Source organism: Stegastes partitus, unplaced genomic scaffold, assembly GCF_000690725.1.
Source record: "Stegastes partitus isolate 25-593 unplaced genomic scaffold, Stegastes_partitus-1.0.2 Scaffold1339, whole genome shotgun sequence".
In the NCBI taxonomy this organism is placed as follows: domain Eukaryota; kingdom Metazoa; phylum Chordata; class Actinopteri; family Pomacentridae; genus Stegastes; species Stegastes partitus.
In genome coordinates, this window is record NW_007579070.1 from 169,368 (window position 1) to 182,036 (window position 12,669).

General features: G+C 45.1%; 1 protein-coding gene across 2 annotated transcripts; it reads left to right on the forward strand.

Moving 5' to 3' along the window:
- Positions 1-2,807: 2,807 nt before the first annotated feature.
- On the forward strand, positions 2,808-7,377 carry LOC103369856 (programmed cell death 1 ligand 1-like). 2 transcript variants are annotated; one of them, XM_008298692.1, is made up of 3 exons: positions 2,808-3,066; positions 5,676-6,038; positions 6,186-7,377. In XM_008298692.1, exons 1-3 carry the CDS (start codon positions 3,015-3,017, stop codon positions 6,389-6,391), a joined length of 621 nt encoding a protein of 206 aa, XP_008296914.1. In that variant the 5' UTR covers positions 2,808-3,014; the 3' UTR covers positions 6,392-7,377. The 2 variants fall into 2 exon arrangements, with proteins under 2 accessions (XP_008296914.1, XP_008296915.1); XM_008298693.1 differs by having other exon boundaries at positions 2,809-3,066; positions 6,216-7,377.
- The last annotated feature ends 5,292 nt before the right edge of the window (positions 7,378-12,669 follow it).

Consider the following 12,669-nt stretch of genomic DNA (forward strand, 5'->3'; position numbering starts at 1 on the left):
ATCAGTTTTTTGTTAATGTGACGGCTCCATATTTTAACCCATAATGTTTTCATGTGCCTGTCCAGTGTCACAGCTTCTGATCAGCGACATGAGAAGAAACAACAGTGACATTTCCAAACGCTGTGTCCATGAGACCAGGACTCCAACAGGTTTCTCTCATAATGTGAAACTCAACAGGAATGCATCAGAATGACGTTTTATCTGTGCATGTATGTGATGCTCCAGAACATGTGCAGCTTTCAAATTATGTCAAAGTAAAGAGGTTTAAACCTCACAGGGGTTCTGGAGAAGAAGGAGCAGATCTGTCACATTGAATGTTGTCAGACTACATCTACAGATCTGAAGCACAAAAAGAAAGAGTCCGCTCAGTGCTGGAAGCTTGAACACTGTAGAAATGTATTTCATTGTTTTGTTGTAACTCTGACTTGGACTTTATTTACAGTCTGTTCTCATTCAAGCATTCACACAAGCTGCTGCTGTAAAAAGCCATAATCAGCAATTCTCATTGAATTATGAATCGACAACATATTGTAAAGCATTAAAGGTTGTTTATTGGCATCTGTGTGTAAGAAGTTGTGGTATTTTATACACAACAGTAACTTGTGAAGGCGCTCCTCCAACATGTAGTACGACTGTTCTTTTTAGGGAAGTTAACAGCAGCTGATCTTGGTTTTGTCCAGCGTTTGCTTTTCAACCAATTCTTGAAGAAACATGTTCTTTTATGGGCTTTTGTACGGTGGCGTACATGTACACAAACGAGCTGCACGTACATGAAAGAAAACGCTGCACATCCAGTGCCCCAGGCCTCTAGGGGCAGTAGTGAGCTGTTCACCTGACGGTGAGCGAGACGAGTCACGGCAGGTGAAGGAGAAGCTGCATGAACAGGAATGTGTTCTGTGTTCTCCCTGGATAAACCTAAACACCAGAGAACACGGTAATCATCAGCAAAGTCAAGACAAAGGTTACGTCAGAGGAGGATGGTTCTCCTCCAGCTTCCTTCTGGAGGAGTCCTTGGCCCTCCTCAGCTCCACCTTCAGGTCTTGCTGTAGCCTCCTCATTTCCTCCTTGTCCCCAGACCTGAAGGCCTTCTTCTTCTTCTTCTTGTTGAGGAGGACTTTCAGGTCGCTGGTGATCCAGACCGTACGCTGTTTGGGGAGCAGCGTCTGGTCTTGGCTGGCAGGATGGTCTGCTCACAGAATCTTGTGTATGCTGTGATGCAGTCAGTCATGCTGATGAGGTCCCCCCATGTGGACCACACAGCACTCCCCAGGCAGTAGACTCAAAGCAGTCCTGCAGGGCCTCTTTGGCCTCCTGAGTCCTCCTCCTGACAGTCCTGAATGGTTCTTATGGTGAGATAGTCGTCTTCTGCTGAGTTTCTGGACACTGGGAGTCATCTGGTCCTCCGGTTTATCTACAGCGATTCATGGGATCATCTATAACATGTCATCTCCCCAACACCTCCAGCAGCCCCATCACACTCCCACCTTGGTTCTTCACTGTCAGGACCATGCATTGGCCGGACATGTCTGAGCTGACCAGACTGGACTCTCATCAGAGAATGTGCCTCAAATGCTGATTGGACATCTTTTTGAGTTCTTTGCCATATTTTCTAATAATAATAATGATGTTATAATATTATTATAATTATTATCTAATATAATAATTATATTATTATATTAGATAATTCCAGTTGAAATGTACTGGTTTGAAGTTCGTGCTGGGAACACGACAAAGTCGACAAACCGTGTCTCAGGACACGAAACTACAGATTAAGTTTCGTGACTGTTTTACAAATTGCCGTGACACTGGGTTGGAAGATCCGTGTCCACAAGTGTACATGTGATGTCAATGTGGTCATGGATGTGCACGGAGGGTGTAGCGACTGGAAAACCAACAAATGCATGTTCTGAAGAGATTCAGTGTGGACCACACCTTCCCAGTTCAGCACTGACAGCTTTACCTGGAGTCATGGCTGCTGGGGGATGGAGGATGGAGGGTCTTTGTTCCACACTAACCTCCTGCAGAGACGATGGACAGTGTGGATGTTAAACAGACTGGTTTCTACAAGATCCAGCTTCAGCCACAAACAGAAAGAAGAACCTGTTTCCAAAAGCTTTCTGCTTCAGAAATGATCCTCTGAGAACAACATGAACTTGTGTTGACTGATGAAACTTGTTTTTTGTTGGATGTTTGTACCAAACTAAGAACTGAACATGAATAATAATCAGGACACAGTAAAGCAGCGTCACTGTGCTGCTGGGTTTATTCTATTTCAATGATTTACCAGAAACTCAGACTGAGCTCCACCTGAAGGTCTGTCAGCGCTGAGTTTCATTCTACGCTTTCATTTTGCAGACGCTTTCATCCAAAGAAACTCGATCCAAAGGCAGCAGGATCCAGTCAGGAGAGAACGATGTGAATAAGCACCACAGAACAAGTTCTAACCTGACGGGGCGTGGCTGCCAGCAGCGGCTGAGTGGGACGTAACAAGACTTGACCTGTTTCCCAGCCTGCCAGGTGCACAGGCGTTCAGCCAAGAGCTGGTCTTCAGTCTGTTCTTAAACACTGAGAGGGAATCAGCAGATTGAACAGAGTTTGGGAACTCGTTCCACCACCGGAACCACAGAGGAGAAGAATCTGGCTATCGACCTCGGTCCTGTTGTGGTGGTTGGACCAGGAGGGAGTCAGTTCAGGTAGGACGGAGCTAACATGCTCGATTCTGCTGCATTTTCCTGGTTTTTTATGCTGCTGCACGTCATGGATCGGTTCTGAAAAATCATCAGTAAACAACATTGTCGTGTGTTTACTGGTTAAACTTTGGTTTTGTTGGATATCGGTACCAGTCTAAGTTCTGATCAGAGACAGAGGAACAGCACCATCGTGCTGTTTGGCCTGTTTACCTTTTGAAGCCTGAAGTCACACGATGCACCAGAACCTCAGACTAAGCCCCGCCCTGCAGATCCGTCAGCGCTGTTCAGTTTACCGAGTTCAGTTTTGCAGACTGGATCGGTAGCATGCCTGCGCGGTTCTGTCTGATGCTCTGGTTCCTGGTCCGGTCCTCTGAAGGTGAGCTTGTTCACTTGTTCACATGTGATGCTCCTCAGTTCTCCCTCTGAGGGACCTGGACCGGCTCTGGTCTTGGAGGAACAGATATATTTAGCAGCAGTGTTGTGCTGCCTTCACACTGCGTCAGCTTGGCACTGCTAGCCAGCCAGTTAGCATGTTCCAGCAATGTTCAATAAACACACAAGGCTTGCTTTCCTCGGCGTTTACTGTTCTTTTGTAGCTTTCAAACGTCTTGTAAAACTGAAAATACGGAGAAAATAAAATAAATACACGATCACACGACAGAAACATGAAACAAAACATACAGCTGCCATGTAGCACGAACACGAACAACATTTAGCCACAGTTAGCTAAAGTTTGCTACACAGGTTAGCTGCTAACGGCTCTTATCCCGAGCGGAGTGACAGAAACAGAAACGTCTGCTCTAAAACACTTGTGGAGTGGATTTCATGCTTGTGCACACTTTTACTTACAGGCAAATATTCTCCAGAGCAGGTAACAGCATGTCTGAACGCTTTAGCGATGCTAAAGCGGTGCTACTGATAGCCGCTACAAGCCCAACTCTGTTAACGGAGACTACGGAGAATCAAAGAGTTCACAATGTGTTGGTCAGATGGCTCACTCTGACAGATCTTCAAAGAACTACAAAAAACTACTTTTTAACTTCTTAATCCTGCTTCTTAGCTTATTTAACTTATGTTTTTAATCAACTTACACACATCAACGTCAAAGACAGCTCAAGGTTCATCATGTCATCAGTCACATATGTTAGTGTTTGTTTGTGGAGTTTGGAGCGGCGAGGCGCCGAGAGCAGACGTCCCACACCTCCAGAAGCCTCCAGAAGCCTCCAGAAGCCTCCAGAAGCCTCCATAAACCTCTGAAGGAGACAGAGTCAGCATCACTTGTTTCTCTCCTGAGCTGATGTGATGCCCTGCTGTAATTTAACGGAAACAGTATTTTCTATACAACAGTGTTAGCAGGACTTTTTACATTTTCCCAGTCTGAGATGAGCAGATACGTTATTATTATTATTATTATTATTTTTATTATTATTATTATTATTACTATTATTATTATTATTATTATTGTTATTAGCAGCAGCAGATGGTCTGAACTCATATCCAGAAACGTCCTGCACATGTAGGATCAAAATACAAAATCTGGTTTTAAAGGAGGATGTCACTCACAATATACTTATAATTTAGTTATGGTCTGAAAGGTTTACTCCGTCCAAAATACTACTTATCACAACAATAATGATGACTTGGTTGCTGGACTTGCATCTGAACAAACATACTCGTGTCATTATCAGATAAAATCATATTTGAATCATCTGCTGTGGCCTCCAGATCTCAGCCAGGACCATGTCAAAGGCTGGAAAGGGACGAAACACAGGGACAACTTTGGAGGCACATGTACATACATATATATGTGTGTGTGTGTGTGTGTGTGTGTGTGTGTGTGTGTACTTAATCCAATCTACACAAACACAGAAGAAAGGAAAGTCAATAAGTCTTTTGAGTCTCATCGCTGAATCTCTGATCTCACCACCTCGTTAGAGCGACACACTTTTTGATTTGGAAATCTTTATTTTGTTTTTCACTGTTTTACAAAGTGGAGCAGCAGAACACAGATAAACCTAAATTAGACCCGGTCCTAGAACTGGACCCAGGACACACTAGTCGTCTCCACACTACAGACCGTCACAGTGAAAAGACGAACCATGAAGAACATGTAGACTCACTGCTGTTTACCAGCAGACACCTGGACTCCTCACAGGAGGAATACCTGGTGACTGAGCTCCATAAAAGTTCTCACTAAACTGTGACAGAACCAGCAGCTCTAAGAGGAATCCAGCATGAACAGCTCTGATTTAAACTGGGACCAGTTCAGACACCCGCAGCTTAAGAACATCATTAAAAGTGTAAGACAGCGAGTCCAGAACATTCAGGCTGAAGGTTGTCGATGCTTATTGAAGACAGAGATCAGCTCAACAGGCTTCCATCATCTGATCCAGTATGAACATCCTGTCTGGAGGTAATTCTCATCATCTCTGAGCTGAGCTGTAAGATGTCACTGTGCCTCAGTTAAACCTGGCTTACAGCAGCTTGTCTGAGATGAAACCTGACTGCAGTGGTTCATGAAGAGTTTGTTCCTCACATGAGCAGGTTAATGAGCTGTGTTTATAGCGTTCAGCATTAATGTGATCCATGTTGTGACTGTCGTCCGTCGTGGAGAGCAGTGCTGCTCCGTCACCAGATGACAGACTTCTGGTGTCGTAGCTTCATCGTCATGATGTTGAGGTCAGACAGCAGTAAAACTACATTCAGGTGTTCCTGAAGGAGGACAAACACGACATTACAAATAAAGTGAAACGTTCAGATACTGTCTGGGCTGATTGTGGTTCCTTATGTTGTAATCTGATTACATACTCCTGACCTCATGTAATCTATTACTAGCCAACCCTGATTACTGTTCATCACACCTGATGCTGGTGACAGAAAGAGCAGCTGGGTCCTGTAGGTCCAGACAGAACCAGAACCAGCAGCTCTGTGGTCAAACTGTTCTCATCTGGATGAACTTTAACTTCTCTCTTGGTTCTTCTTCAGGTCAGGTAAACATCACAGCTGAACTTGGAGAGGATGTTATTCTGCCATGTGAAGCTCCCAACACCAACAAACCCATCATAGTTGTAGAGTGGAGCAAACCTGAAGTGGATCAGGAATATGTTTTTCTGTACCGAGATGGACACTTAGATTCAGTCTACCAGCTTCCATCTTACAGGAACCGGGTGGATCTACAGGACAGACAGATGAAGGACGGAGACGTTTCTCTGGTTCTGAAGGATGTGAAGAAGAACGACACTGGAACATACGAGTGTCGGGTTTTCCAGAGAGGAACAAACCGCAAGAAGAGATCCAATCTGCAGACTGATCCCATCATCACCATCTACCTGTTAGTTCTTGAACCAGGTGAGTTTGTGTCTCTGATGAAGCTGCTTCGTCTCAGATCAGATGTTTGTGGTTTATTAAGATGCTGCTGATGAGACTTTGTAGAAAACAGCTGATCTGACTGATGTTCAGACATCTGACACTCTGATACCTCTGTCTGCTCTGCAGGAGACAAGGATGGAGGAGACAAGGATGGAGGAGACAAGGATGGAGGAGACAAGGATGGAGGAGACAAGGTTGGAATCATTGTAGGAATCATTGTAGGACCAGTAGTGGGTGTGATGATCCTTCTTGCTGGTGGTTTTCTGATCTATAAAAGCTGCATGAGGCAGAAGTCACACCTCCCTGTTCCTCCTGATGAAGCAGCAGATTGACAGTTTCTGAGTCAGCAGCAGATCAAACCAGAGCTTCTCGAACTTTCTCCTCCAAAATGAACATGATTCAATTCAGTTTTATTTGTATCGTGAAGTTTACAACACGTTATCTCACAGTGGTTAACAGAGTCAGATGTATGATGGATCCAGCAGCAGCAGAACAAACTGGACCCTGTGGGGGTATGGCAGCGAAGTTCATCTACTTTTAATCAAACCGTGATCTTGATGTGAACTTCACCAAACTGAGGAAACAGCTGTGTGCGTGTCCAGCCAGCAGAAGGCCTGATGTTAACATCTGCACATCCAACAGACTGAACAGGTGGAAGGAGGCAGAAATGAAGAAAGAAGGAAGTTTGTTTACTACTTGAAAAATGAAGTATTAATCTGAAAGTATTTCCATGTTTGCAGTATTGTAATGAAGTCAACAGTGTTTAAAGACCAGCAGCTAAGCTGGTGAAGCAGACCTGCAACGACATGAAGGTTAAAGGACTCTGACAGCACAGCTTACAGGAAGTGCAGTGGGTCCGTTTGCCTCATGAGATGGGCCAAGCTAAGCTAAGCCAAGCTAAGCTAGGCTAAGCTAAGATGAGTCCACAGTGGGGAATAAGCTGCTGTTATAAACATACATCACAGTGGCTCTGAGGTGCAAAACACAAACAACAGAAAACATTTCAGAGAACAACAAAAGCTGCACAACATGTCTTGTGAGGGATCACCGTGCTGCCACGACCAGTGTTTGGTCTCATTGGTTCACAGCAACACGACTCCAGTTTACAGAAGCAGCTCTGCTAGAGCTGATGAAGTGTCTTTCATCTGCTGCTCCACACTGAATCCACCGCTCTGGTTCTGTATGTGAACAACTGGCCTTCTGTGTTTCATGCTCGCTGTTGGTTTTCATCATCTGACGTTGAATGTTTAGGATTATAAAATCCAGTGTTTGTGAAAGCAGCTGCTGTGAAGTGAATAAAACTCCTGATGATCTGGTGTCTCATGTTTCCTCATGAATGTTATTTCATCATAAACTGCAGTCGAGTGGTTGAACATGTGGACAGTCTGATAGCAGGAGGGTCGCTGTGGTGAGTTCACTGACTGCCTTCAGTTTTCCTGAAGTTTCATCTGAACGTCCCATCAGGTCCAGTTCAGTCAGTAGTCTCCTCTCCCGTAACGCCTGCAGGGCTCAGGACAAACTCACGCCTTCAACAGCCAAAACTGCCCCGAAACCGCCATTGCTATCGTCATTTATCAGCACTGGCATCTCAACCGTCACAGGCACTCACAGGTTGAAGAATAACACTGTGAGGTCAGATGGTTTGAACTCAGACAAGGAGCTGGCCGCTGATTTCAGTCGTTTTTATCGTAGGTTTGACACGGATGATTTCAGAGGAAAGTAGATCAGGTAAGGTTTGAACCACACAGCCTGACTTTAATCTGGATTTAATGTTGCAGATGTAAGGATTTCATTCAGTAGAACCAAACTAACAGAAGCCCTGATAGCATTTCAGGGCATCTCCTTAGACACTGCTCAGATCAGCTGTCTTTTAGTTTCCACCATATATTCAAGAGCTGTGCCGGTGGCTGAGGTCGACCCAACGACCCAACGGGACGACAAACTCATTCATAACACAAGCCATTGCTGTACTGAATTCATGTGTTGGAGGATGACAGTAGGTTGGCATGTGTTTGTTCTGCTGTCCACTTCACTGTGGTGTCCAGATGGGACTGACTGACTGTGTTTTGTGTTTCTTGCCTCCCTGCAGAGCAAACAGGCCTCAGAGGACAATACAGTTAAAGTTAGTAAGTAATTTAATAACAGTCATTTATGTGTTGTGAATGGGACTCAGGCGGACAGACACACAGCAGGCCGGCTGAGTGAAATAAAGCTTTATTGACAGTAGTGATGCTCACAGAGAGAAACCAAAGCTGGAACTAAACTACAGTATTTACACTCAAAAACCGGAACAGGAAACTGGGTCAAAGGTAACCGGTAAAAGGTGACGCCAACAAAGGCAAAAAAAGACCATCAGGAATACAAGGCAACAACAGCTACTGCCTCCTAGTGGCAGGAAAACTAACTACCAAATAGAGATATAACCCAACTGAGTTAAAGTTAGAACCAATGACACTAGATACAGAAGTTATTTAGCAGTTATGATATCATGAATCCAAGCCAAACGCAGAACCACCAACCCAGGAGGGAGATCATTTAACCAGCAGACAGGTAGGTACTACACTACGATCTGCAAACCATGTCCAGGATCCCAGCATGAGACCGGAGGCTGACGAGCTGCACGGGGCCGGAGGTGGACGAGGCAGCAGTGGTGAAGCAGGACGGCGGTGGACAGAGACGGTAGAGAATGGTCCAGGATTCCTTCAGAGGAGAAGCCAGTTTGTGCAGCAGGGACCAGAGTGTGAGTGACCAGGATCCAGGAACAGGTCACCTGAACCATGAAGGACTCAGGGCAACAAAGTGCAGCAGATCAAAAACTGAGGAGGTTACCGTCCGGCGTCCTCTCATGGTTTTTTATATGGTGAGTAGATCATTCAACACCACAATATTTTCTACACTGACATTATTTCTGCAGTTCCTTACTGGCTTTAACATGATTTAAAAAACAATACCAAAAAAAAAAGACCATTGCCATAACAGTGGTAGGTACTGCTCATAGTGAAGCGCTTCTTATTACATAATGAGCTCGACTTCATATGGAGTCCCTATTGCAGACCTGGCAGGTAGTAGCACCGCAGACCTGGACTGAAGACCTGGAGACCTGGAGACCTGGAGCTGCCTCCGCCTGGCAAACAAGGCATTCAATCAACTACACATCAAACACGTGTAACTACACACATGTGCAAAACTCATAACAGACAAAGAATGTGTTTGACCGTAATGAACATATTCACATTAAACATGTTCTGCGTTACACATAAACTGGCATCAGACTTTAAACACCTCCTGTGTCATGCAGTGTTCGTCGTGCGTCTTTTACTCACTTCAGTGGCGCAAATAATTTGCACATTGAAGCTGTGTTCAGACATGACATGGTAAAGTCGTTTACGTGAATGATTTACCTGTAAAGTCAATGTGAAGACGCGATTCGCTTCATTCCAGCTTTTCCTCCATTTCTCAAAGAATGCGTGAGGAGCCGGTTCTTGACCTCACCACAGAATATCAACGCTGATTGGCCATCGCGGCGCCAAAGATCGCAAAACATGAATTTGTTTTGCGTGTTTAACGCGGCGACAATCGCGTCATTCGTGTGAAGAACTCGCTGAATTCGTGCCGTGCTAATTGTGCGATTCGAGCTGCGGGACGTTTACTCGCCTCTAATCGTGTCGTCACGTTGACTTTACATGTAAATCATTCGAATGATTTTACTTGCGTCTGGTGTGAACACAGCGTCACAGACAGCTCATTGGCAGCACGGCCAGGTGATGTCCTGGAACACACCTGCCTCACCTGCTCCACCTACAAAGCAACCATTCAGAGCCATGCATAAGTCATGTGTTTACACGGACATGCTCATTGGATAACACACAAGAGTGCAGTTATTTGCATCACACCTCTGACTGTCGTGCTCCTCTGTCTGCTAAATTCAAACCACATAATACAATGAACACATCGGCCACAGACCCCTCTGCGGCGATCCTCGGTGACCTCCCAGAACACACCTGGACAACACGTGGCGCCGCCGCCACCTACAAAGATGTTTGATAAACAAACTCCACATAAACACTCAGGTACATTTCCGTTCTTTCACACCTTGGCACTTACTACTCCAACTCGTCAAACATGTCTTTGGCTCCTTTGCTACAACAAATCTTAATGTCTCAAACATTTTATGGATCAAAACACACACCTGCTGCTGTGGCAGCTCCTCAGGTAAGGTCCTCTTTAGTCACATGTACTCACGACATTTGCCTGACGTTGTATGACCATTTACAAACATGTCTGTATGTACGACTATTAAACATTCCCATGTGTGCTGCAACACGATGGTACTCGTGGTGAAGGTGTTCTTTCAGCGTGAGGTCGGAGTTCAGGCGTGGAGGAAAGTCCCCTACAACCGCCTCTAATGAAACTATTCCCACAACAACCGAATCCGTCATTCTGCACAGATCAGATAAACACACACCAACTAAGCACCCTTATTGGCTAACATTAGCATGGTGGTTGCAGAACGTGGCTAGGATCCTGCCAAAGTCTGGCCTCGTTGATGGTTCTGCTAGCAGTGAGGTTGTTGCTAGGAGCTAGCATCCTCAACTCAGATGCAGCTGCACCTTGCGTTGCCATGACACCAGACGACCCTCTCCCTCTCACCAACAAGCACCACAAACTGTAACGGCAACATCTTGTAATGTTCATATCACCACAGCAGTTCTTGGGGATCCTACAACAGGAATACCTTCTTGTCTGGGGACTCGTATGATCAGTTTGTGGCTTCGTCCAGTCAACGATGAAGTTGGCCTTTTGTGCACAGCAGCCAGTAGCGCTGCCGATTAGACAAACGCAAAGCATCCACGCATTAAACATCATACCGTACCAATCTGAGTGCATACAGCATTCATATCAATGACTGACACAGGACATGAAGAAGACAGCCCACCATCACCATCCGTGTTTACTTCCACAAACACTCAGATTATCAAGTCACGCCTGGACATCCACCGTTCACCACAGCGCTGGATTAACAAAGTCGGATTAGGGGCCTCTGATTAGAACCTCCTTCAGGAGTGGCAGGTGTTTAAAACTCTGGCATCAGGGTCAGTGTCATCATGACAGGATCCAAAGAGCTCCGTAAGACCCTTAAAGACCCACATGTCTCATCAAATAAATCCACTGTAAGAAAAATCATCTTCAAGTGGTGCAGGTTTACCAAATTCAGCCCAAGAACAGTGAGCTGAATAAAAAAAAGTTATCAAGAGTCCAGATTTGAACCCCCTAAAGTGTTGAAACAGTTCATACAAGGAAGGCGTGAAGCTGGAGGGACGAGTGGTTGAAGACTTCAGGAAGCCAGCGGTGGAGACAGTTAAGCAACAGGAAGTTATTTCTGCTAAATGGGGCGACGCGATCATTTCAGACGCCCAGTGTTCACTGATGATTATTAAATGTATTGATGTTTTTATTGGATTCATGATTGTCTGTGTCGTTGAGGTCAAATGCTGGATACCTCGTTTCTACGGAGTGTTTTAAAGACGATCATGTGCCTGCTTGTCCAAATATATTCCTTCATCATCGTCATTTGTGTGGCTTTTAAAACTGTCCATCTCAGCGTATGTGTGGTCAGAGTGAAGAAAACAGAAGCAGACCTCTGAGTAACGCCTTCCTCCCGTCACATTGCATTACAGCAAACACATGAGCTGCTGCTCTGGTTCTGTATGAATCCCCACAGCCGGCTGCACACTGGCAGCAATACGACCGTGACCCAACTTCACTGTATTTCCATTAGACGTACCAAAGCGTATCACTTTCACTTCCCACCAAAACAGGTCCTCGTGTCACTGTCACCGACATCAGTACGAGGCAAAGACAAAAGAAGAAAGGGAGAAGAAGAAAAAAACTTTGCCTCTGTTCTATCACTCTCATTTTCTATTCATAATTAAAGTGTCTCAGAGGACCCTTGCACTGCACTGTCCTATTTCCATATTCACAGACAAAGAAAGCTTTTTTATACTTGGTTCTGTCTGGAGAAATCACTGCATTTCTTCTTCATAATGGTGTCTTCCCGTCCCCACAGAGTTGGACTGTTCTCCAAATCAGAATGTGGTCTCGTGTCCGCCTCCGAGCTTCTATTTCCAGCATCTTATTATGGGATCTGTGTACTCCGGCTGTGATCTCACGCTTCAGTCTCGTGCTCCGTGCCTGATATGTTTCGTTGTAAGCAGGATGTAAAGAACAATCTCAATAAAACAATGTCGGCATGACAGAACTGCTGACGTGTAGATGTGCATCAGGAAGCTGAACAGAGGCAACCTGTTACAAACCAGTCCTGAGTTCATAGCAGGAAACAATCAAACCATCCACATGCTGCTGAGAGCAGATTTGTGCTTTCGTTTAAACTTGCAGCTCAAAGCGTCCTAATTCTGGTTTCATGTGACACAGAATCAGTTTGAGCCGCTCGTACTTTATCCAAACCGCAGGTTTCAAAGTGATGTGGTTTGGATTTGACCGTCCAAAAGGCCTTCTCTTCTTTCTCTTTTATTTATAATGTCCGTAATCATTGAAGATGTGGTGTGATGATATTATATTAAAAGTAAAACAAGCTCCACGCTCAGGACTC